The 25,344-nt window shown below is 39.4% G+C and overlaps 3 protein-coding genes across 15 annotated transcripts in view; all 3 read left to right on the top strand.

Moving 5' to 3' along the window:
* Window positions 1-2,060, top strand: part of adgrd1 (adhesion G protein-coupled receptor D1) — a 30,225-nt gene extending 28,165 nt beyond the window's left edge. For all 6 annotated transcript variants that reach the window (XM_079688431.1, XM_079688429.1, XM_079688434.1 and 3 more), the window contains one exon: window positions 42-2,060. In XM_079688431.1, coding sequence (XP_079544557.1) covers window positions 42-137 — 96 coding nt within the window. In that variant the 3' untranslated portion in view covers window positions 138-2,060. The remainder of the gene's footprint in view (window positions 1-41) is intronic.
* Window positions 2,061-2,211: 151 nt separating this feature from the next.
* Window positions 2,212-17,157, top strand: ulk1a (unc-51 like autophagy activating kinase 1a). The gene is made up of 27 exons (XM_079687745.1): window positions 2,212-2,693; window positions 2,783-2,875; window positions 2,961-3,002; window positions 4,045-4,077; window positions 4,192-4,228; window positions 5,893-6,066; window positions 6,562-6,635; window positions 6,722-6,823; window positions 8,087-8,145; window positions 9,172-9,254; window positions 9,350-9,400; window positions 9,507-9,598; window positions 10,005-10,158; window positions 10,238-10,298; window positions 10,459-10,539; window positions 11,081-11,206; window positions 11,307-11,437; window positions 11,723-11,802; window positions 12,178-12,308; window positions 12,545-12,660; window positions 13,265-13,390; window positions 13,806-13,948; window positions 14,197-14,372; window positions 14,466-14,584; window positions 15,037-15,194; window positions 15,312-15,447; window positions 16,118-17,157. Exons 1-27 carry the CDS (start codon window positions 2,604-2,606, stop codon window positions 16,159-16,161), a joined length of 2,712 nt encoding a protein of 903 aa, XP_079543871.1. The 5' UTR covers window positions 2,212-2,603; the 3' UTR covers window positions 16,162-17,157.
* A 203-nt stretch (window positions 17,158-17,360) lies between these two features.
* The window catches only part of ep400 (E1A binding protein p400), a gene marked incomplete at its 3' end in the record, with an annotated part of 34,640 nt that continues 26,656 nt past the window's right edge, over window positions 17,361-25,344 (top strand). For 4 of the 8 annotated variants that reach the window (XM_079686756.1, XM_079686755.1, XM_079686753.1 and 1 more), the window contains exons 1-7: window positions 17,362-17,538; window positions 19,092-20,428; window positions 20,540-20,647; window positions 20,753-20,828; window positions 21,082-21,198; window positions 22,822-23,204; window positions 23,313-23,603. In XM_079686756.1, coding sequence (XP_079542882.1) covers window positions 19,127-20,428; window positions 20,540-20,647; window positions 20,753-20,828; window positions 21,082-21,198; window positions 22,822-23,204; window positions 23,313-23,603 — 2,277 coding nt within the window. In that variant the 5' untranslated portion in view covers window positions 17,362-17,538; window positions 19,092-19,126. Of the gene's footprint in view, window positions 17,539-19,091; window positions 20,429-20,539; window positions 20,648-20,752; window positions 20,829-21,081; window positions 21,199-22,821; window positions 23,205-23,312; window positions 23,604-25,344 lie in introns of all 8 variants that reach the window. The other 4 variants (XM_079686758.1, XM_079686754.1, XM_079686757.1 and 1 more) reach the window with 2 other exon arrangements.

Below are 25,344 nucleotides of genomic sequence, written 5' to 3'. Positions count from 1 at the left end.
TAACTGCTTTGAGTCTAAATATCATTCTTCCCATCCTCTAGATGAATGGAAACAAGGAGGGCGTGACACCCACCAAGATGAACACATGGGACAAAAGCACCAACTCGGCCAATCGCATCGACCTCTCCGCCGTGTAGAGGGAGAGTGATCTGAAGCTCACTAGTGTAGCACGACAAACACTGGCCAGAGTGTTCTCTCACTATGTTATGTAAAGAATTGGACACTCATCCATAGTGACACCAATGTAGATGTTGTGTATAGCTTCACCTTTAAAGACAAACAGACTTTAAGGACTGTGCCTTATTATTGTCTCATAAAAACATATTGTGTTTTCAAAAACAAGAGCAGGGATTTCTGAGGAGGTCAGTTAAAGTCAAAACATCCAGGAGGGCAGTTCAGGGTCTGGGAAGGGCGTTCTGCATCCTGATTTGTGGCATGGTCCACTGGTATATTGCTGTTGGTTTTCTAATTGGCCACAGAAAATGTACGATATAAAGCCATTTGTATTATTATTCATTAAAAAACATTTTTCAAAAGATTTGGCATGAGTTACATATGTTTGTAACCCTAAAGGGATAAAAAAAACAATATTAGTTGAATAAATAAAATCATCTGCTGGCGCCATATTTATTATGCAGATAAGAGACTGGAAGCAATCAGATTTTTTTCCAAAAGGTCCAAATATATTACTTTAAATCCAAAAATGATATGTTTTGACATTTATGTTGTCTCACACAATCAAATAGTGCAAATACACCTGCATGAATTTACTTCAAAAGTTACGAGTATTTGCAGGGTATTGTTGGGTACAAATAAATAAACTTCGATATAATTAAAAAGAAGGAAAGCAGTCAAATTTTCTCAAATATACTGTTATATTCATGCACTATAAACAACAACATAGTGGTTTGACCAGCTGTAGTATGGGATTTTCACAGATTCACCTGATTAATTCAGCTTTAATCCAATATTGGGGACGACGCAAAACAACTGCATGAAAATAATGGATGCAGCAGCAGATAATTAGACCATATGTAATTCTGATATAATGTATTTATTTATTGTGTGAATCAGATTTCTGTATCATGTCTTCTGCGAAGTGTCACAGCTCAACAATAGGTGTTCTCATGTTAAATTCTGTCTATTTGTGTTTTTTCCTCTCTTGAAATGAACTGGATTTGCAGTACCTCACAACTTAGTAAGCTGCAGTATGTTATGCTTCTTGAGGAAAAGTGAATACTGGTTGTGTTTTTGACACAATTCTGTGAAGGTGTCTATATACTTCAGTTGCTAATTTCTTTTTAATTTCCATATTTTTTTGTATGATGAAATATGTTTTACAACAGAGGGACTTTATAAGGTTGTTTTTTTCTTCTTAAAATACTGTGAGAATGGAGGGAGATAACATCATTTGAAATGTTATTGATCTTACACTGTACCAACATTAACTTTCCTTAAAGCAGGATTTACTGTAAGTGACTCTGCGCTCACTTTTTCCTTGTAAAGCCTTTAATGATGGTTGTCTTAAGGTACTATTATTTGTGCTTCCAATTATCTTTATTATAAAACGTTTATGACAAGAAAACAGCGTCATCTTTTTTTCCATGATTTTCACTCATACTCACATTTGTATTGGTTGTAAGCCGTTACATTTAATATAATTTGTTCATTTGTAAATGTGAATTACATTATTATTAATCAATGTTTGGTAAGGATGGCTTTGAAAACAATACCAAAATCTAAAAGAACTTGTCAGTGTGATATAAAATTGTATGAAGACATCCTGTATTATACAAACAACTACTTGTACATGCAAGAAACAAATGTCACTGCCAAGGAATTCTTTAGAATGGTTAAGGATGGTTTGCGATTTTTTTCAATTTTAATAACACTAAGGTGTTCATATGTGCATGTTTTACTACATACTGTTTCGTTTAAACTAAGGTTTGAGGCAGTCCAGCTTACACAAACAAAGTCGTTGTCTTTGAATATTGTTGGTATCACAAATGCAAGTAATAAGCTAGACAGCTAACATTAAAACACCAGCACTCATAAAACCACACTTGGAAAATGTCTCCTTCTTGATATAGAGTTACATGTAGAGTTTATAAATAAGTGTTAACCAAACTGAGACATTGACTTAGGAGTTTACGAAGTGTCCCTGAAGGCGCCATTACCAAACCTCTTTTTGCGCATGCGCGCCGTGAGATATGAATAACTAAAGCGTATGTAGAAAGGTGAGTAAGACAATAATATCTGAGCTCTGTGTCTGAAAACAAACAGCGTTTAACAACAGCAACGTGAGCTTTGAACTTCTATCGGCGCTAACACGTAAAAAGGTTTTTAAATAAGCGCAGTAGCGCTAATACTTTGTTTAAACAGTTGTTTATTCGTACGCACGTTGTTTTTGTGCATTTTGTGTTGACAGACACATGTTGTCATCGACATTTGAAGCTTGTCATGTGTGACGACTTTATTTTCCATCAATGAAATGGGATTTACCGGCAAGAGGGAAGTGCCGTGGGACTGTACGTCGTCTTTAGTTGGACAATCAAACTCCTGAACCTGCTCGGATACTTTAACGCGTTTTTAAAAAATTATCCATGGAAACTATTGGGAAGTTTGAGTTCAACAGGAAAGACCTGATTGGACATGGGGCTTTTGCAGTTGTGTTCAGAGGCAGACATAAAGAGGTAACTTTAATATGTGAGATCAAAAGTTTGTGTTCATTGATAACTGTAAGGATTTTTGACGTTTCCTGCTTTTATTTGACTTTTCTAAGAAACGTGACTGGGTAGTTGCTGTGAAATGTATCAACAAGAAAAACTTGGCCAAATCTCAGTCTTTGCTTGGTAAAGAAATCAAAATATTAAAGGTAATAAGTTGAATTGTAATGTTGCCACACATATTGTCCGCCTCTGTGTATGTTTTTATCTAAAATGTTTTACCATCTTCTCCAGGAACTCAAACATGAAAACATTGTCCGACTTCTTGACTATCAGGTATAAATGGAAATGTTTATTTTTCTCTTTTCCCCTCTCTCCTCCTCTCACATGCATCAGCACACACATATGCTCAGTCACCAAACTCAGTGACCTCCACGGTTGAAAAAAAACAAACATTGAACGTCACTTGTTCATGCACTACAGATTTGGCTGTCGGATGTTGTAGTTTTTCATGAGAGTAGTGAACTCAACGCCCTGAAGTGCAAACTGGTTTTATAACAGATGTATTAGCATTGAAGCATTGAAGCCACACAGCACAGGCCATTAGCCATTTGCTGAGAAGTGTGTTTGTGGGCTTTTATCTTCTCACCTTACTGACACCTGCGAGACAGCAGACAGGGGTGAGCTGATCTCTCACTATTCCTAACAGATGGCAGGGTGCAGCCAGATAAACAATGGATTATAAAACACAGAGTGTGTGCGTGTGTGTGAGAGTAGCATCTCACTGCTGACACACACCAGCTTGCAAAGCTAATGACTACACTCACGTCAGGCTGCAGTAGATGGCATTGTCTCTTCATTTACCTGCTCTCTATTATTTAGTGATACATACTGCATCCTAATACACAGGATGCTATTTTTACAAAATTACAAGAGGTAAATAGTTAAGTTTCACTCCACTTTCTAGCTTTAACTTGATATACAAGTCAAAAACTCATAACTTTAACTAATAACACCATAAACAAATGACAATTTCCCCCAACCCTTATCATCTTGCCGGTCTGTGACTTTTTCCCGGCGGCTAAAATGGGGCGCCAAATACAGTGAGGTGTGTTTGATTATTCAGGGGGGCTGGAGCTGGACATTAAAAAGTGTGTCAAAAAACTGTCATCGGCGAATAGGAAATGAGTTGTTGTCACTTGTTTAGTAACCTGTTGCACATTGATGGGTTGCTGGTATATATCCTAATCATCCATTTGTGTTTTATAAATGTGATTTCATTTTTGTCACTTTTCCCACTTTCATTCATATTCTTAACATAGGTTTCCAGTCACTATTTGAAAATGATAACAAGCATTGAATCTTGATTTATCAACAGGAAATGGGAGGATGTGTGTATCTCGTCATGGAGGTGAGTATTTTTATAAACACTAAGAGTCTGTGGAAAAAGACATTCAAACCACCATCACTAACAAGGAAGCTTTGTCAAAGCTAATTCTAAGAGTTGTCTGTCTCATCTTTTCAGTACTGCAATGGAGGCGACCTGGCAGAGTACCTCCACTGTAAGTTTGCCACATCCTGCTGGGCTTAATTTAGCTCCTACAGTACTGTAAAGTCTTCAGTTTCCCCTGTGGTCAAAGCAAAAAAGGGGACATTCACATCACTTCTTGCTGCTGCATCGGAGGGTCAAACCTTCAGTTTGTTATATGTAAACTTGTATTAGCAGCTTACTGTCGTACAGGCACGTCAGCTCAAATGCTTTTAAGAGGCTTGAGTAAGCTTTATCAGTGTTTTGAAGAAATAATAGGATTTTAAAGAGGCAACGCAGAACAACCACATAATTCAGGTTTCCAACATGTCAGTGGGAAACGGATCACTAATACTCCCTTTAGTGCTTAGCCCAGATAAAGCTAAACCCTAGGAATTGGCTTGTGATAAGTCTTTCCCTCGAGGTTCTTCCTACAAATTATGTAGAAACCATTACAAAATGAGTGGCAATAACAACTCCTTTTTAAGATTTCAGTTTATGACTATTCTGAGGACCTTATTTTACCACATTTGAATTTTCAGAAATATAAAAAACTTTTCTCACTACACCATGACGCCGAAAATGTCCTCTGCCTCAAGTTTCAAACCCTGCTCCAAAATATGATGATGCAACTGGAGTGCAAGGAGTTGATTTTTCCCAGGCTGAATTTACCTCCTCGATCTAATTCTGTCACATTGCCAGCGTCTCTTATTTTTTAGACTCACCCCTTCTGTGGGCCTGCCAAGGAGGCCCACCTAGCTATTCGGAGAACAACACAGTGTTAGAAAGGTTCACGCAGCACCCACATGACCTCACCCATCTGCCACTTACTTATCCCCGGTGCTCCGGTGGAAAATCACAGCAGCTAGAAATACTGGAAGGGGATGTGGGGGGGGGGCTAGCGTGTCAGACGGCCCTCATATTCATATCCAAATGAAGCCCCCTCGTAAACAAAATTCTCTTCCAAGAAGTATGACAGCAGGGACGCTGATTAGAGATATGCATTTTGACAATGTATGGTGTTACTGTTGTTATTATTCTCTTAATGTTTGATGATTTTTGGAATTCCCCATTCCAATTATGAATCCCCTAAAACATCACTTCACTTTTCAATAGCTCAAGCCAGTTATTATGTGTAATTTGTGCTCAAAAAGGCTCCTTAATAATGACTCAGAAGTTATAAAAAAAAGTACCACTTAATGTCCTTTTGATTGACTCTTCAATTAATAGTTTATTTTATTTTATTTGGACTCTTAATTTGCTACAACAATTTTTAACCAAGTTTACTGGTCTGTCTTTATGCTTCTCTTTAGATCTTAGAAAATAAAATGCAAAATAGCTATTTATATGTTTCATTAGTCAAATTATCAATTAATATACTCAAGAGGCAACTATCATTCTGAGTAAACTATCATTCTGAGTAAACCCAGAATTCAGCTTAGTTTGAACTGTTCCTTAGTTTGTATTACATTGGGATCTGCTAAAGCTTATATATATTTTTTATATAAAAGAGTTCAACCTAGAATTAAATTATAAAATATCAAAACAATAGTTCAGTACAACAGCATGGCTCTTGAGCTTGGAATTCATGTCGCTTCGCGCATTCACGTGTATCTGCATACCATGCATTATGGTGAACCTTTCATACACTGCCTTGCTAACTTCCTCTTGAATCCTTTCATGTATCTCATCCCTCAGCCAAGGGCACGTTAAGTGAGGACACCATCCGAGTATTCCTGCATCAGATCGGTCAAGCCATGAAGGTCCTGCAGAGCAAAGGCATTCTCCACAGAGACCTGAAACCCCAAAACATCCTGCTCTGCCACCCCGAGGGGCGCAGGTCCAGCCCCAACAACACCTGCCTCAAGATAGGTAAGGACCTAATACTGCAGAGTATGAGAGGAAGGGAATGAACAGTTTGTCTGTGAAAATGCAATGGTTCATGGAGTGAGTTGATTGCTCACTACACACACAAACAAACACTCGGAATGTGCAAAATAACAATACAAAATCTGATATTAGACTAGATATTGTCTTATATTTTTGAATATATAATAGGTAATATGGCACAAGTATTGTCTTTCAGTGGTTTTAAAATGCTACATTACAGTAACTGATGTCATTTTCTGAACTCACATGTGTGGTGTAGCTGTTTCGTAATTTTGCTTTACCCACTTAGTTATTATATCAACAGTTCTGAAAAATCGTGTTGTGTAAACCTTTTCTAAATGCAGCTATAATCAACCCTACAACCACGTTGCAATATCAATGGAGGTACAGTATACGTCTAAACATATTCTGATATTTGATTTTCTCCATCCCTCCCCTCGACTGTTTGTCCCTCACCTGACGTTTCCCACGCTCCAGCTGACTTTGGGTTTGCACGTCACCTCCAGACAAACACTATGGCAGCCACGCTGTGTGGCTCTCCCATGTACATGGTGAGTATTAATCTCAAGTTTAATCTAACATCAAGGTGTAATGTCACCATGACTCTAAACTGGTGTCTGTGTTTGTCTGCACGCAGGCTCCTGAGGTCATCATGTCCCAGAACTATGATGCCAAGGCTGATCTGTGGAGCATAGGTACTATTGTGTACCAGTGTCTGACCGGGAAGGCACCTTTTCACGTGAGAGGCACACAAAAATAAAACATACAAAACTGAAACATCATTCTTTTTAGGTGTGAAGGCAAGTTTTTAATATATCACATTTCAGCAACAAGGCAATTCAAAGAGCTTTACATAAAGCATCAAATGTGCCCAAAGTGCAAAAGAAGCTTATTATATAGGTAAATGTACAATTAAGAACAGTCATTTAAAGCTTAGATAATGAAAAATAAAAAGATGCAAAACTAAAATAATAAATATATAAAATACAAGTTACAGTGCAGTTTATGAAATTACAAATCTTGGATTTAATACAAAGAAGAAAAGTCTTCGGCCTTGATTTGAAGGAACTTAGAGTCACAGTGACCTGCAGATTTGTAGATTTGGTTCCACAGATATAGAGGGTAAAATGTAAGAAAATGGAGTTAGCATCGGCCAACAAATGCTTGCTAAGGACCCTTACATGGGTTAGTTTTGCTTTACTTCCTAGAAAGGGCCTTCTCATTATTGTGAGCACAAAAGAGAACACGATGCATCCCTTTCATAACATCTCAACTCATGATTATGAGCACAACCATTAAAAAGCACCTGCCTGCCAGATGAAACTCACACTGGTCTTCAGGGTTGTTAGTTGGAAACTTCTGCAACCTCTTGACCACTTGTTAGGAAAGCACCTTATTTACAGATGGAGGACAAGTGGAAATGGCTGCAGGCCATTTTTCCAAACCTAGAATAAATAATGTTTCACAACCCTTGGTATTACTTTCTACTGTTCACGTGGCTGTCAGATGACACAACTGAAGTGTGCAGATTGCCTAAGTCGTGACTTATGTTTAAACAGATGCTAATGTTTTCTTTCTTTTGTCCCTTCTTTGACTGAAGTCCATTTCATCCCCATATAAGAGCAGCAAAAGGAGAATAAACACTATTTTTTCACATTTTGAGGTTATTTATGATGCCGTTTCCTTGAATTAATTTCCCTTTAATGAGAGGGAAGATCACCTTCTATTTCTGCCAGGCAGGTCCCTGAGTTGAGATAAGTGCAAGGGTTGGTGTGAGGATAGCTGCTGCCGCTCATGAGGATGATGTTTACTTAGCTGGCATCACCAAGCGTTCCACCTATTATTAACACCTACATATTATTTATGTTTGGATGATATGCTCTGTGGCATACAGAGTGGCAATGCAGTCAAATAAATAGTCTGACTTTCAACTATAATTCATTTGAACACATGTTTAAAGATGCAGGTGTCATTTGTCGTTTGTTTATGTGTTTGTGTACAGGCCAGCACACCGCAGGAGCTCCGTCAGTTTTATGAAAGCAACAGCACCCTCTTACCCAGGTCAGTGGACAACGACAACAACAATATCTATATCCGTACACACAATACGCAGAAGAGATGACAGGAGGAGGGGGGGGAAACAGGGATTACGGGGGGGATCTGTCTTCTCTGCATTCAGTTTTCTGATGTGTGAATGTGAATGATGTCCGGTGTGCCGACAGACAGTTTACAAACCATGTAGCTTCACACACATGAACACAGAAATACATATTGGGTAGTTAGCACTTAATAAATCCCATACCCCCACTAAAAATAATCCTCTTGTGTAAGTAACTGACACCTAACAGGGCTAATCATCAAGAACTTGCCTATGAAATACTTCTCTATATGGGGTGTTTTACATGTAAAAGTGTGAGGCTATGCTTTGAAATCAGTTACCAAATGCCTATTGGCTGGCTATTTAAAGCCATATCAACCCACATGCTCAGAACTTGGATCTGGAAAGCGTTCAAAGGTCTTTTCATGTTGTGGTTTGCCAGGCGGCGTAATGGCTGGTGGCCACGCTTATTTTTCGCTGTGATAAAGCCACATGTTGAGACGCAGGGGGGGGGAGAGATAGTTGGTTGTTTTCTTGTCATTCTATATTCAAGTTTCAAGGTTCTTTATTGTCAAACTAACATAGCTACAGAGTAATTATGCCGTTGAAAATCTTAGGTCACAGGCTATATATAGCATGTGCTGAGCTGCCAGCTAGTGACCTGCACGGCTATCATTTTCCACTTGACCCACATAGCTCCACACACACGTAAACACACACACACACATACTTGGAGGGGAGTGTTATGATGCCCTAGGGTTTTGAATTGAAGCGGCAAATAAGATTAAATATTCACACATTTTAAAGCTCACTCTGATCTTACCAAACCCAAGTGACTTAAATAGTATTTATTTAGACTACATAAATTATGCAAACACACTGAACTATATATAAAATCACTTAAAATAATAGCAGCGTAAGTAGTTTAAAGTGTATAAAGCTGTATGCAGAAATTAACCACCCTCAATCATTTGTATCATTTTTCATAGCATCCCAAAAGAGACTTCTAGTAACTTAAGACATTTACTTTTGGGGCTTCTGCAGAGGAGCAACCAAAAACGAATCAGCTTTGGTAAGCCTCTTTCCTTTTTAACATTTAGAACCTGTTTTCAACATTCTATTTTAAAAAGCCTCTCTTTTACATTTTGATCTTTTTTTTATTTGCAGATGAGTTTTTTCACCATCCTTTCTTGGAGATCAGCTCATCCACAAAGAAATGTATGGACTCTTATGTAACTCGTTTCTGTACAGTTTAAAAGCAACACGTCATATGTTGTTCTAGCTGGTGTACTAACGATATCACTTTTATGGTTTTCTTTCACAGGTTCTCCAGCTGCTCCCGTGCTTCCATTTCCCGGCTCAGGCTCGGCCAGTTCCTCTGACAGCTCCTCCACATCCCATCCGGCCTCCCCTCAAGTACGTACATCTATCCGTTGTGGATTTATTATTTTCTATGTGTATATATAAGGTCATTATTTGTTTTATTTACAGGTAATATCACAGTTATATTTGATGTAACAGTTCTTCATATTTGAAATTCTGTTTATTTGGTGCATAATGGTTCATACTTAAACACAGTAAGAGAAATTAAAATGTAAATAAAAAGCAAATATTGAAAAAAAAGAATATTATCAAAACTTCAATAAATCAAAAAGAAATGCTTACACAAAACATAAATATGCAAATAAGTAAATACGATAGAAATATAACAAATAAGGAATAGTACATCTGTATTGAAAGTCAAAGAGCTATTCAGTTTTAATGTGGTAGTAATGTACAGAAATGTGCAAAATTGTCAGATAATTATTTTATGTTTTCCTAGCATTCCGAAGGACAAATGCACCGTCTTCAGCCCAAATTGCGGTGTTCACCTTCACAGGACACCCCCGGCTTCCTGAAAGAAATGGCCAAACACGACACTAAGAACACGTCATGTTACACAGAGGACTATGTCATGGTGCCTGCCCAGTATCCAAGTAAGTGGCTGAACCTCACTCTGCAGAAATCAGATTATTTAGTTTTGTGTGTGACTTTTCCTATTTTGCTGCTTTGAAGGTGATTGCATATGTGAGTTGGAAGTTGGGTCACCCATTGAGAGTTGCCTGATATACAGTGGGTGAGTATATGTACAAAAACACAGTAACAGTAATAAAACGTCCTACGATTCATTGGCTGTAGAAAAAACGCAAAATGTATTTGTTGAGAAATGTTTTTCAAAATCTTTTGTTATTCAACAATATCATGTGCAGACCAAACTAACATATTTCTTTCTTTAGGAGTTTTCCACTTGCTGAGAGAAATGCAGGAAAGACACCTCCCCCCTCTCCCCTGCTGCACTCTCCCTCCAAGCCCACTGGGTGAGATAAAGCCAGGCTGATTCAGATTTTGTGAAAGATAAAAAAGTGTTCTGAGATACTGTACATATCTTAGATTACATTTGAGCTTGAAACCAAGTAGCCATCTCCTGACCTGAAAAGTGAAGTCAATGCGAAAGTGTCCTAAATATCATTATGAAGAACAAAATCATATTATAAGTATGATCAATTTGTTGCAAAATGTGGTAGTATGGAAGTCTACGAAAAAATGACCCCACATTTAACTTGTTTAATAAATTACCAATGTAGAAAAAGATAGACAATAAAGCAGGCTTCATTCTGAGAAGTAAAACTTCTTGAAAGTATTTTAATTACATCCAAGTAAATTAAGCTAAACTAAGCTCCTCCCTCCCTTGTAACTTCTGGTTGTAAAAAAAAACAAGAATGGCTCCTTAAATTAATTGTAGGTTCAACATTATAATGTATAGGTTTAGAACATGTGCATTCACGTAATTTATTTATTTATATGTGAAATCACATTCCTGTGTGTCTATTTAATTGACTCACTTTTTTATTAATGCAGCAAGCCTGTTGATATGATTGGCCGTACGTGCACACCCTCAGTGCCCATTCCTGTCCCATCACAAATCCACAACTACCACCGTATGGAGCAGAACCTGCAACCTGTTGGCCTGCATGGCTCCACCAGGCACGTATAGTCACTCTGTTTTCTCAACTCTGCTCCCATCCCACTTCAGTTCCTCTCTGTTCTCTTCTGCATTTTTGTAACGTTGTCTCGTGTCATGCAGGGCCACACTCTGCTGTGCCGACAGCGACTCCCCACAGTCCGGAGGCTGCAGAGCTCCAAGTCCAAGATTTACCTTCATCACCCCGCGGCTGACAACTAGAGGAGCCTTTACACAGCAGTCCTCCCCGCTAGGTATGTGTCTCGATCAGCTTTCTTTCACCCATTTAGGTAATGTTTTTAAGCAGATATCTTTTACATCAACTCTCTACATCACACTTAACACATTACATGGGGATTCGTCAGTGCAATGTCGCTTGTATTGGCCACCATATTAAATATGTCAGTTTGATAATATCCCAAAGATTTTATGTTGACATAATTGCATATTTTTCTTTTAAATCACTTAGCTGGAATATGCACAATTCTTGCCATACTTCTGGTTCAATCGTTTAATCTTTGTAACACTTTGTACTCCAGCTGGAATGACGCCAAAAACCTTGGAGCAGACTCTCCCACTCAGCACAAACACTGGACTGCAGGACCCCCCCAGTCCCAAGGTCAGCCTCATGTGAACTAGTACATTACCAGTACATTCATGAACATTTGTGTCATAATGCTCGCAGAATATTAACTAGTGCAATTTTGTTTCACCTTTTTCAAAATGGTAAAAGTGCCTCATTGTATAAAAGTGCACAGACTAACAGCAGCTCAGGCAGAACAATCAAATCAAATTATAATGAAATCCACCACCACCTCATTGTAAAGTACACATGCTAGAATAACAATTGTATGTATTCATTTATTTTAACAATGCACATTAATCACGCCAAGAGGCTATTTTTCATCTGTAGTCCCTGGACAGATTTTGTAAGTCATCCTAAAGACACATTTCAGATAAGCTTGAAAGACAATTTGTTTCTTTTCAAATACAGGTCAAATCAAGACTGCCAAGCCGCAGGATGACAGTCCATGACCTGCAAACCCCTGACTCGTCTCCTGTTCTCCAGACCAACCTCAGCAGGAAATCAGCCAATAAAGGCAGCCTTTTTAAAAGTTCAGAACGGTATAATATCATTACATTATTATTATTTAACTATCCTTATATATGATAATATAACCTACAAAGTCATATTACAGTGGAATGAATCAGCACTTGTTGTCACTTCTAATTGAGACTAAGCCATTCAAATGAATCCTGCCACCTGGCACCTCGAGATGTCACACAGTATAAAATATATGCCACCTGATACATTATTAAACGCTGTCCATGGTGTGTGTGTGGATGTATTGTATTTCCAGATCACTAAGCACAGCCCGGCTGTCTGACATGCTATTGAAGGCCGCCTTTGGAGCTCACCTTTTTGAAGAGGGAAGCACGGAGAGCCTGAACGCTGAGAAAAGCATGGACGTTACAGGTAACATTTAAACAAATGCTTCTCGATTTATTTCTACTGATACTGTTTGTCTGTCTTCAACAATATTTAAGATAAGATCATCCTTTGTTAGTCCCACAGCAGGGAATGTGTTACTGTTAAAGCAGCAAAGGAGACAGTGCAACAAGATACATAAGTAAAGAAAGGCAAATAATATACAAGTAAACGGTAAGACTAACAACAAAAATAGAAGACAGACTGCATGGTTGAAATTCACATGTTTGCTCCTGTTATATTAAATATTGATACTGCACATAATGATCGTATTGCATAAGAGTTGATATTACACCAAATATTATTTTAAGACTATGTATTTAGTTTGAAATTCTATTTTATACCAGAATAAAGGGAAATCACCCTTTTATATGTATCTAAAGAAAACACTTTATATAATAATTCAATTAATACCTATGCCGAAAAAATATGTGAAATATAATATAGTTAAATTATTTTGGTGCTAAGTTGATATTACATGCAAAGCATATCTTTTGAGGGAACTACTGCTATGCATTTGGCCATGTCATTTACTCAACTGCAGTTTAGGGACATCTTTGCCTTTAGCTTAAGCTTTTATTTGCTCCCACAGCTCCATCTTCTGGTTGTCAGAGAGACTTTCCGGGCTCCGACAGCCCCCCTCCTGTGGTCTTCACGATGGGTTCTCCCTCCAGAGGAGGCACTCCTCCTGATAGCACACTGTCAAGGATGTTCTCAGGTAGGTGTGAGAAATATTGACTGTTGTGTTGAGTGCATTCATTTTAAACCCTTTTTTAAGTTTGTATTGTAGTTTGTGAGATTTCCCCGGGGTCAGTCTTCTTAGTCATTTAAAAATAGCAAATTTCAATTAAAAAATGTTTTCATGAAATAAAAGCTCTGGACCCTCTTTGGACATAGTGCTGGTAAAGAATTATTTTTATTTTGTTTTATTCCGAAATCTTGTTTCTTACCTAATTTTCATTTAGATAAAAGTTACATGCAAAATATTAATTACAATAACATATTGTCCTTCTTATAGAACACAACTGGGTATTGTTACTCATAAATGATTCATCAGTTAGTCCCATGCTTTAATCACAATCATATTTCTGCTGTTCAGAGTTCAGTAGTTTTTGTCTTTGTCTTAAATGCAGGCTCCCCCAGCTACATTAACTCAGCCATGCTACTGAACAGTCGCCTGCTGCAGGGAGGAAGTCGTAGAAACAGTGAGACTGAAGCCATGGATGCTAGTCTGGTCTTTCACCCTCCAGAGCTCCCTGAAGACACACTGATGGAGGTACAGAATAATACTACGATGATACTGTGGGGGGGGGGGAACCTCCAAGTTGTTTTTAAGTTACATACATAATGTATTTTTGGTAGATCAATCAACCAAGCCAACATTTTATTTATATAGCGCCTTTTGAGCAAATAAAATCTACTCCCAAGTGCCTTTCAAAAGATTGACATAAGATGAGCCTAATATTAAAGGATTCTGATTGCCTGTGAATGTTTCAGTATTAACAGTATTTGTTCTTTTCCCAGCTGACTCATACAGATGCTCTGAGCGACCTGCGTTTCACCTTGGCTTTTGTCGTCTGTGTCATGGAATTGGCTTCTTCTAAAGACTCGGGGGTGGATGCCACCAGCAACCCTGATGTTTCCTTTCTAGAGCAGAGCTTGGTGACAGATCAGATCAGCCTGCTGAGTAAAGAATGGAGGTGAGAGGCATGATATATTTTTATCAATATGTACAAACACTACTTTCCCTAAGAACTTGGAAATGACTGCTGTTTGGTTTGTGCATATTCCAGCTACGCAGAGCAGTTGGTGTTGTATATGAAGGCTGAGGAGTTTCTGTCATCGGCACTGCACACCGCTAAAGAGACGATCAAACAAGGCAAACTTGTTCCCTCTGCTACAGTCAAACAAGGTGAGACCAACCGAAACTGAAGACCGATCCAATACCAGTTATTAACTAATAAGCTGTTTACCTCACTTTTTGGAGGTAACCAGGATCGTCTTTCATTTGTAAGACAACATCTCACTTCACTTGAACATTGATTTCCTAAGAAACAAAATACAATAAATAAATACATATATATACATTTATGGAATTGTGTAAAAGTGGAATTACTATTCAAGTGTACACTTTAAAGGCAGCTACAAATTGGTCACAACTCAAACAATGTTCTAAATACTAGTATATGATTTATATAGTATTAACATGGTATATAATTCAATAGATGGCCGCATTGTCCACTAAACCTCTACCCGATCCAGCTATTTGATTCAGTATCGATGCAACAACTATCAGTACATAATCATTTGTTATAACAATAATAATAATAAGAGGTCTTTGTATACTGTATTTCCTTTGTGCAGTGATAAAGAAGTTGAATGAATTGTACAAGAGCTGTGTTACATACTGTCGCAACCTCAACCATCGCCTTCAGACCTTCTTGCTGGACAAGCAGAAGCTAATGGTCCGCTTCAATGGTCTCACAGCAGAGAAACTCATCTACAGCCACACTGTGCACATGGTGAGCTCACCTCGCAGCAGGCGGATGTTGATATTCACTTCAAATCTAATTCTAAATGCATATGTCCAGCATGCATCTCTATCTTAGACGTAATGCATGTGTTCCTGCTGCATTCAGGTACAGAGTGCTGCTCTAGACGAGATGTTCCAGTATGGCACAGCATCAGTCCAGCGCTACCAAAGAGCCCTTTTGCTGATGGAGGGTCTGTCCCGGATCATCACAGAGCAGAAGGACATTGACAGCATAGATAAATGTATGTGGCAGAACTTTGACACACAAATAACAATGTGGTCGTTTAAATGCTAAACTTAGGCATTAGAAATGAACCGTACCGTGTAGTACCCAATAATCGGTACTGTCGGTTTTGTTGGACCGAATACTCTCATTATTTGTGCCACATGGTGTTGGATGCAATCAAGCATCAGACTATTGGATAACATTGTTCATGCTCTTAATACATTTATATTGAGATGTATTTATATTTAGACTACTGAATATTACGTCAAATATAGCCAACAGCAATTAATTTGTTATAAGAAACGTTCAGCTTCCGAGAGATCTCCCTCCAGACAGTTTTGTAGCAGCACTTTCACAAGAAATGTGGACATTTTTTATTAACAGCTGTCCTGTCACCTGGAGCACTGTTATTTTCAAATTTGTTTGATTCAGGGTGACAGAAGGTCCTGTATCTTGGTGGAGTTGTTCTAATAGTCAATGTTTTATTATGAAAATACAAATGAGTTTTACTTTTCTATGAAAGAAACAAACAAAAACATATTGAAATAAAAATGGCAAGCTGCAAAAAAATAAAGAGTAAAAGAATCTTGAGAATCAGAATCGTTCCTTCCATCTCTAGCTGGACTTATACTAAATACAATAGGTGTCATTTTAATTCCTATGTGTTTTAATCTCTCTTTTCTCAGGTAAGCAGTGTATTGAGAGACGCCTTACTGCTCTACAGACCTAACAGTAGCCGCAAGTTCTACAACTGAAGCCACAAAAACTGCATTATCTTGACTCATCCATCGCCCTAGATGGATCTATGAATGTCAATACACTCAAGCACTTTTGACCTGTCTTAAGGGAAATGACCACTGGAGCATCTGCTCACATCCCACCAGCCACTCTGTAACCTTTACATAAATGCTCAGAAAAGACTGCAGGTCCTGTTTTGTACAGGTTCACGGTGACAGATTGTGGCATGATTGTTCGAATACTTCAATCAGGGAAATTGTTTTCAGTATAGTGTTGTTTTGTTACAGAATGTACAAGTTAGTGTGTTGTTTTGTGTTTTGCACATAGAATCAGATTATATATTAACTGATTTTGAATGTGTGTTGTACTTGAAACAAATAAGGTGTTTTCTGTATTTGTAGCACTGGTTTTATATGTACTGTAAAGGTTCACTAGTCACCAGAATTAAGAATGTTTTGGATGAGATGACCAAATGTGTTGCGGTAATAGTAAAACTGTGCCTGCTTATTCACATTTTACGTCACAAGAGAGTAGTAGATGACGCATAATAATTGTCTTCATTGTAATCTAGATTTATAGTCTACGGTCATATTAACTTACATTTTAGACTGCAATAAGTATACTTCGACATTTGAATGTGATTTTAGTTTTACAACCACTGATCCAACAATGCCCAGTGGTGATGTAGTTAACTGCATGCTACATTAGTTTTGTTTATCAGATATGTATTTGTATCTGTGCACATTAGTTTTGGTAAAAGATGGTATATTTGAATGATTGTGTGTTTTATTTTTGCCTGATAGTAATCCCACACTAGTTTCTCACAAATGAATGTACACATATGAAAATGTTAGTGTGCAAATGTAAGTTTGTAAGAATGTATCAAATTGTCTCTTTTACTTGTATTTTATGACTGCCAGTGACATTTGCCAAAATAATTGTTAAACACTGTGTGATGAAAATAAATAATATTTATTGTAAAACGATAGAGCTCTTCAAATCTGATTTATTCTCCATCCTAAATCAAATATCTCGAAGCACAACTTAAACATTACAATTACACCTTTTGGTTTATTCAATGGGAGCTGGATTCAGTTTCTTAAGACTAAATACAAATCAGGCCTTTTTACAGAAAATAATGCTGTCTTTTATTTCGTCGGTACACCACTTCCTGGACACAGGACGAGATCCGGGTTATATAAAGGTTGCCGCGGTCGCCATGTTGCTGAATGAAATTAGCTCCAAAACATTGAATAGCCGCTAGCAATATCGATATTTTTTCCCCCGTGAAATAACATTTGTTACAGCATGTAACTTATTGTAAATATGACTTAGGATTTATGAAACCTCTACAGAAGCCCCATTCCCCGTAAGTAACCCCGTTGAGGTGATATAATGTATTTTTTCAGTGGAAGCTGGCCTGCTAGTAATAACAAGCTAACATCGTTAGCATTGGCTAGCATGCCTCCTGTATCAATTATCATTATAATTGCTTGAAATGGCTCATGCAGAATTATTTCAAGTGTTGCAGTTTACTATTTGTGATGTACTGTAAAAATATTGCCCCCCCTACCCATAGTCCCTACCTAGATATTGTGATAATTTGCCGGTGTTTATGTCTTAGTGTAATGCTACTTGTGTTAGCTAACGTTACGCCCCGTAGCGAAACTGCAAGTAGCTAACGTTAACGTCTTTGATACTACCATGTACATCTAATTGAGATATGTAGTAATGCTATTGGGTTGTGAAAAAAGAGTAACGTTAGTCTACTACAAAATGTCTCCCCGTTATAATGTGCTGTTAATATGCCATCACTAACCGTACAAATCTCCATCACCAGTATCAGTACTGCTGTCACCTTTGTTTAATATGTTGATTGCTTTAGCTGATTTACAGTGATAAACAGCCTCATTCTTTATCGAGTTATGTGTATATCTTTCGTTAGCTTAAAAGTTCACACAAGTGTAAAGATCGGCTATAGCTATATTCTTAATGAAGTTGATAAGGCTTTATTGTCAAATGCACAGTAGCTACAGTGTAGTTATGGCAAGGAAAGGTCCCATGCTCCTCCAACAATGCACCCTAAATATAAACAAGACATTAAACTAATTAAAACAACAACAACAATACAATAGTGCAAGATTATGTTGCAAGACCAGTGTGCAGGTAATGATAATAATGTAAAATAGAAAAAGATAAACAAAAACAAAATGTAAAATACTGTACAGTGGAATAAATACTTCTTATTATAGTCATAATTACACTTGTGCTTTCAAGGTGTATGTACTGTCTGTAACATCCCTTTTCAACATTGCTTTAACACACAATCGCTGTGTGTGTGTGTGTGTGTGTGTGTGTGTGTGTGTGTGTGTGTGTGTGTGTGTGTGTGTGTGTGTGTGTGTGTGTGTGTGTGTGTGTGTGTGTGTGTGTGTGTGTGTGTGTGTGTGTGTGTGTGTGTGTGTGTGTGTGTGTGTGTGTGTGTGTGTGTGTGTGTGTGTGTGTGTGTGTGTGTGTGTGTGTGTGTGTGTGTGTGTGTGTGTCAGTCAGCTGTCAAGCAGCTGTCAAGCGTGAAGTCAACGGTACTGCCCGTTAAGTTTAACATTTCACACACAGTTGATTTAACAGGGTCACTTTATGCTTATAGTTATTATTTAAATAAGTATATGAGTACTCTATATGTAAACCAAAAGCTGACATCCAATATGAGTACTCAAGTACTCATGCCCATCCCCTGACCTGACTGTACGAAAAAATCGTATTCTCTGTATTGTAATTACAAATCATTGTCATGTAACCATGCTCTCCAAACCTATAGAATACTTGGGTTACCTAAGAGAAAAACGTTTCTGACTATTTTCTTTTTGGTTCCCATTCAATAGTCAAGCATAACTTATCATTATGTTTTGTTTTCCCTCTCCACAGATTATTGTGTATAGACATAGTAACAGTTTTACGCAATGCACCATGGAAGTGGATCACAGAATATGCAACGACAGCTTCAGAGATCCAAGCCTGCCAGTGGGGCTGAAGCTGAGGAGCAACAGCAGCCCACCATGGCAGTCACGCAGCAGCAAGCTACAGCTAACCACCCTCAATCTCCTGTGACCACATTTTCCTCTGCTGCCAGCCCTTCAGCCCCCCAGTCGCCCAATTATCAGATAATCATGAGTCGCAGCCCAGTCACCGGCCAGAACATGAACATCACATTACAAAATGTGGGACAGATGGTGACTGGTAACCAGCAGATCACACTTACACCACTTCCCATACAAAACCCATCATCCCCTGGCTTCCAGCATGCTACACCTCAGTGGAGGTTTGAGCATGCTCCATCCTCCTACATCCAGGTCACCTCACCTGTGCCCCAACCCATGCAGCCCCAAAGTCCCACCCAGCACAGCCCGGTCACAAGGCCAGGAGCACCTGCAACAGCTTTGGGTGTATGTGGACAGAGTCCAACACGATTTGTTGATGCTGGTATGTTAGTGCGGCAAATCAGCTTAAACAGTCCATCGGGAAGTGGCCACTTTGTTTACCAGGAAGGTACAGGGCTGGCCCAGATTGCCCCGGCCACACCTGGCCAGATACAGCTGGCCTCTCCAGGAGCACCAGGCTCTGTGAGAGAGCGCCGGCTCTCTCAGCCTCACTCACAGACTGGAGGCACCATCCACCACCACGGACCTCAAAGTCCTGTTGCCACCGGTACTTCTCTCTCGACTCTGGGCAGCCCTAATCACATCACCACGTCTAACCTACCTCCACAGATCAGCAGTATCATTCAAGGACAGCTGGCCCGCCCTATGATATTTGAGAAGACGTCGCAGGGTGTTGTTGCTGGAGTAGGAACCACAGCATCATTCACTATTCCCTCCTCCATTCCACCGTCTAACCAGTCCCTCACGAGTCCAACCCAAGGGATCTCCAACAATCCTCTTGCACCAAACAGCATGGCTGTGGCCACTATGAGGAAGCTGGTTCCCAAGAAGTTGGAGGAAATTGCTCCTTCTACTCCAGAGATTTCCCAGCTAAGAAAACTATGTTTGGAGCAGCACACCAAGAAGATGGACAGCCTGAAAGAAGTGTTCAAAGAATACCTGATTGAGCTTTTCTTTCTGCAGCACCTACAAGGGAACATGATGGACTATGTTGCTTTTAAGAAGAAGCCCTGTGTTCCCTTGTATACCTACTTGAGACAGAATGATTTGGACCTAGAAGATGAAGAGGAAGAGGAAGAACAGTCTGAAGTCATTAATGATGAGGTATATTGCCTTTTTATACATTTGAGATAAAGTAGGAATTTTACAAGTAAAGGAATGCATGTTCATTTTATGGAATTAATGTTTTTAATCTCATATCATTTTATTTTTCAGGTGAAGGTTGTTACTGGAAAGGATGGCCAAGCAGTGACACCAGTTGCCATAGCAACACAGCTTCCTGCTAATGTGTCTGCAGCATTCTCTGTCCAGCAGCAGTTTCAGGTGATATAGGCAACACTTGTTAGATAAAATGATCTATTATTTCTTTCTTAATTTATTTGACGATATGTGTTGCTAATTTCTAACTCCCTAGAGGTTGTTTTTCAGGGACACCAGGTTTCTGGTGGTACCATTACAAACCCTGGAGACATGGATGCCTTTAAGAGGCAACAGGCTATGGCAGGTAGGGCAAGAATCGCAAACTCCTGTCTTTCTGGTGTTGCTTTGTTTCCTCCCTGTTTGCTTTGTTTTCCGTTTGTTTTTTTTCTCCCTCTAATTGCTTCTGCTTCAAGATATTTGGCATCCCCTACTAGCGCTCTGTGTTCAAGTCATAACCAGGGGAAGGAGAGGTGACCTGTGAGGTCTTCCGAAGGTCATTGCTTTGTGCAGAGTGCTTTTTTTTGCGTTATGAGGGTATTGTGTGTTTTGAATCCCAGATCAGGCTAAGAGGTGCCGGATTGACGTTGGTCGCCATGGGCTGATTTTCCAGCATCCTGGTGTAGCTCTAGGATCACCTGGCGTTCCACTCCAGCAGCTTATGCCAACTGCGCAAGGTAGGAGTGCTACTACCAGGCCGTTCTTTGTTCTTTTCGATGCTGCTGGACGTATTCCCTTCCTCAAACTAAGGAGATTTAAAAAATTTAAAAAAAAGTGAATCACGACATTCCTCTTCTACAAACAAACTTCAAGCAGCATCAACAAACAGATCTTCAACCATCTGCTGGATTTCTTAGACGTCCAAAGGAAGTTCAGGCTTAGCTGTACCAACACCAGCTCTCTGTCAGGATAAATGGGGAAGAAGACAATCCAAGTCTGAAGAAGAGTAGCCACTCGTTGGGAAGATGCCATGTCTTATGATTTTTCCTTTTTTGTTTCACTATTTATCACCCATCTTCTTTTCTGAAGTTTGTTCCTGTTAGTCATCTTTATTTGGAGAGGCCTTCCCGTACTGGATGGATTTTCATCTTATTTGGAGGTGGATCACAGAAATCGGGGAGCCCTGTGGGAATGACTTCACTTTCCAATGGGTTTTGCTTGTTTTCCCATTTTATGAATCCACGTTTCATACTTCCTTTTGGTTTCCCATTGTCATTCCTTCACAAGTCTTTTCCTATCCGATTGTCCATCTTTGCATCATCAGCAAGGATTCAAAATCATCAGTCTTCAATTCATCCTCCGTTACATCTTCAAGAATATCTTTATTTACCTCATGTTCACGTTTGGTTGATTTCCTTCCATGTTATTTCATGGCATTTTGTTCTGACTTGGCTTCTTTCCCTCAGTCTAAGTAGGAGGGGGATCATGTGGAGGAGTTGCGTTCACGGCACAGGTTTTTTGCGATTGTGGTGGCGTGGGTGTGTCAGGGCCAAGTGTTGATGGCGTCTAGTCAAGGTGGTGTGTCGTGCAGGGAGGTAAGGCAGGTGCTGCTTTAGTGTGCACAGCTATGCTCAGACCTGCTGTCTGCAAGACCCCATGTCTGTCCTTTTGCTCACCTCTGTGCTTTGTTGCTATGTGAGGCATCCAGATGTCTTGGTTACAGCTAGAATTACATTGCTTCATGCATGCCAAACATTTGATGTTTTGTGTTAGTGCTCGCTCTGTATTTGTATTTACCCTTCTCCCTGACTCTTAATCAGAACTTCTTTTTTTCTTTTCTCTTTCTCATCTCTATACTTCTTATCTAAACCCTCTATTATTGCACGTATACTTTGATGTTTTTAACCCTCAGCATTGAAAATGCAATATTTTGGTTTTGCATTATGGTCAAAGTAGTATTTTATTTGAGAGACATGTAGAATCTCATTGATTTCTTTCCTTCTGTAATCATTTTCCTGTATGACCTTCATTAGTTTCTGCTTTTACCATTAGAAAGTAGTAAACTATTGTTTATTCATATAGTTCATCTTGTTCAAGGGTATAATGAGCTGTCATAGCTGAAACTCCAACTGTCATTTACTGTTTAAAAGTACTCTCTAATTACTCATTAGCTTCAAAATATTAATATTATTTTAAAATGGGTCTCTCAAATGTATCAAGGGAGAGCCACCACTTAATGGCATTCAAATATTTGTATTAAAGCAATATCACATACATTAATTTAATCTTGAGATGACAAGATTGTCTTATTGACTTTTTGTTGTGTTGCTTGTCCTATAATTTGGTTACTATGTGTACAGGCGGGATGCCGCCTAATCCTCAAGCGATCCAGATTGCAGGACAGAAGCCGATCCAGCATCAATACGACCCATCCAAAGGACCTCCAGTGCAGAATGCAGCCAGCCTGCACACCCCTCCTCCCCAGCTGCCTGGCAGGTTGCCCCATGGTGCTCTCTCTATGGCAGGAATGCCCATGACACTCTCTCAGCAGGCTCAGTTATTGGAGAACACAGCTCAGTCCGGTGGCCAGCTCCAGGCACAGGTGAAGTTGCAGGCAGGTGTCCTGGCAGCAGTAAACCCTCACACACAGCTCCAAGCCCAACTGCAGCAGCAGATGCAGCCGGGTCTTCATCTCCAGCTGCAGCCCCATCAGCAACAACCCTTACTGCAGGCAGGACAGGCGGTCAGTCTACCTAAAACTACACAAAAACAGTTTTCCTATATGTTTATAAATAAATAGTGAAGCCTCAAATTGTCCTATTAAATATATGTTCTTCTCTCTTTGTTATAGACGGTAGCACTTGCTCGCCCTGGTGCAGAATCAAACCAGCTAGGTCAGAGGATTATGACCAACTCGATATCCATGTCTCCTGCTCCCCTCTCCGCTCCCAACTCTGTTCCAACACCCCATACTGCAAGTCCGCTGCGCCCTTATGGCTCTAACATCAACTCGAGCACCCAGTCCAAACTTACTGGAACCAATGGCATTTCGGCTGTCAAAATTGGTGGCTTTGGTCAAAGTGCGACCATGCAGTCCTCACAGGAGGGTTCTCAAGATAAGCAAGTTGAGCAGGCCAAACTGGTGAGTTTGTCATTTGTTGATTGAAAAGATGCTTTAATGTCTTCAATACATTTGTACCGGGGTTTCCGCTAGGTTTTTTCTTGCCGGTCAAATGTCCGAAAATAATTGATTTTATGTTTCAATAATAATAATAATAATAATAATAAAAAAAAATAATAATAATAATAATAATTGTGTAGCAGAGTTTCTGTTAGCAGGTAATTACCGGACTAGGACCGGATATGCTGATGTTTAAAACTCACTTAATGGGAGTCATTTTTATATTGCTTCAGTTTATAATCGTAACAGATCGAAAAGTTCAGATTCATTCTTCAATAAATGATGCGCTTCCACAAGCAACATAATTATTACATTCAAACAAACTACTTGTAGTAGATAAAGTACATTATTCAAAAGTTTACATTAACTTTGGATAATAACACGGGAGAAACGAATCCTCTCTTAGTCTTTTCCCCTCTCTCTCCCTCTCTTTCCTGACAGCCCGTCAGTATTTCATGCAGCTCGCTAAACAGTGGGCTGGGCTTCAGGTGATCATGCAGAGCTGCGTGTCTCCGTCAGACTCAGCAGCTGATACGATCTCTCTCTCGCTCTCGTCCGGTTACACTTCACTCGCGTTTATGTCCATATCAATCAGTTCCAGCTCTCCTGATCGGCCTTTATAGAGAGCACCGATCAAACTATTAAGAGTGAATATCGGCCGATCGATCAGAGCATCCCTAATTATTACCAGACATTTTGACCGGCATGTTTAATTGACCGGTTTCTAATACATTTGACCTCGGGCTGTCAAACGATTACAATTGTTAATCACAGTTTAAAAATTAATTAATCATGATTAATCACCATTCAAACCATGTCCAAAATATGCCATTTCTTTATGTATATTGTTGTGGGAACGGAAAGATAAATTAAAGAAGGCGGATATATCCATTTCACATACAGTATGTATGTTTATTATAAAAATCAACGGGGGAGTACTTCTGGAATGTCGACGGGGGGGGGGCTAGTGGAGTACTTCATGACCACAGAGCATGAACGTTGTGATCAGCTGTTTTAGCGCAGTTCAGCCTGTTGGCGTAGTTTTGGCACAATTCCGTTGTACAGAGCGACGTTAACAGCAGCCCTGTCTGTGCACACGGAGACCTACTCGGTCGTCCGGTGATCTAACCGCCTTCTGGAAAAGCTTCACAAGTACATCGGTACGCAAATGCGCTTTGTGACACAAGTGAAGGTACGCATTTTAGATTACGCACATAACCTGCGTACCAGTTATGTACACCCCTGTACTACATCAAAAGTATTCTCCGTCTGGACTTCCTGCAACAACACCACGCCGTTATCTTGATTCTGATTGGCCAGAAGACATCAAAGATGTTCTGTTGAGAAGACGATCATTACGTGACAAAAGTTTTCAAAACCGTTTCTGGTCTTCGGTATTTCCAGACAAGTGACTGCTGAAATCAATCTTACTAACTGCTGTCTGTGCAATTCTCGGCGCGAGTTGGCAGACTTTATTTTGCTTACTTTAACATCATTTTTCATGGTGGGGCTAAGCCATTTCTTGGTATGGGTGTAGCCTACCCCAGCCATACCCTGGCGCTGCCACTGGTGGGATGTATGGGGCGGGCCATTCTGCACATGAGTTAAATGCGTTGAATATTTTAACGCAAATAATTCAAAAAATTAATTACCGCCGTTAACGCGATAATTTTGACAGCATTAATTTGACCAGCTAAAAAAA

Source organism: Notothenia rossii (genome assembly GCF_949606895.1).
Source record: "Notothenia rossii genome assembly, chromosome: 6".
Lineage (NCBI taxonomy): Eukaryota > Metazoa > Chordata > Actinopteri > Perciformes > Nototheniidae > Notothenia > Notothenia rossii.
Note: the sequence above shows the minus strand (reverse complement) of the source record. Positions and strands in the feature narration are given on the sequence as shown.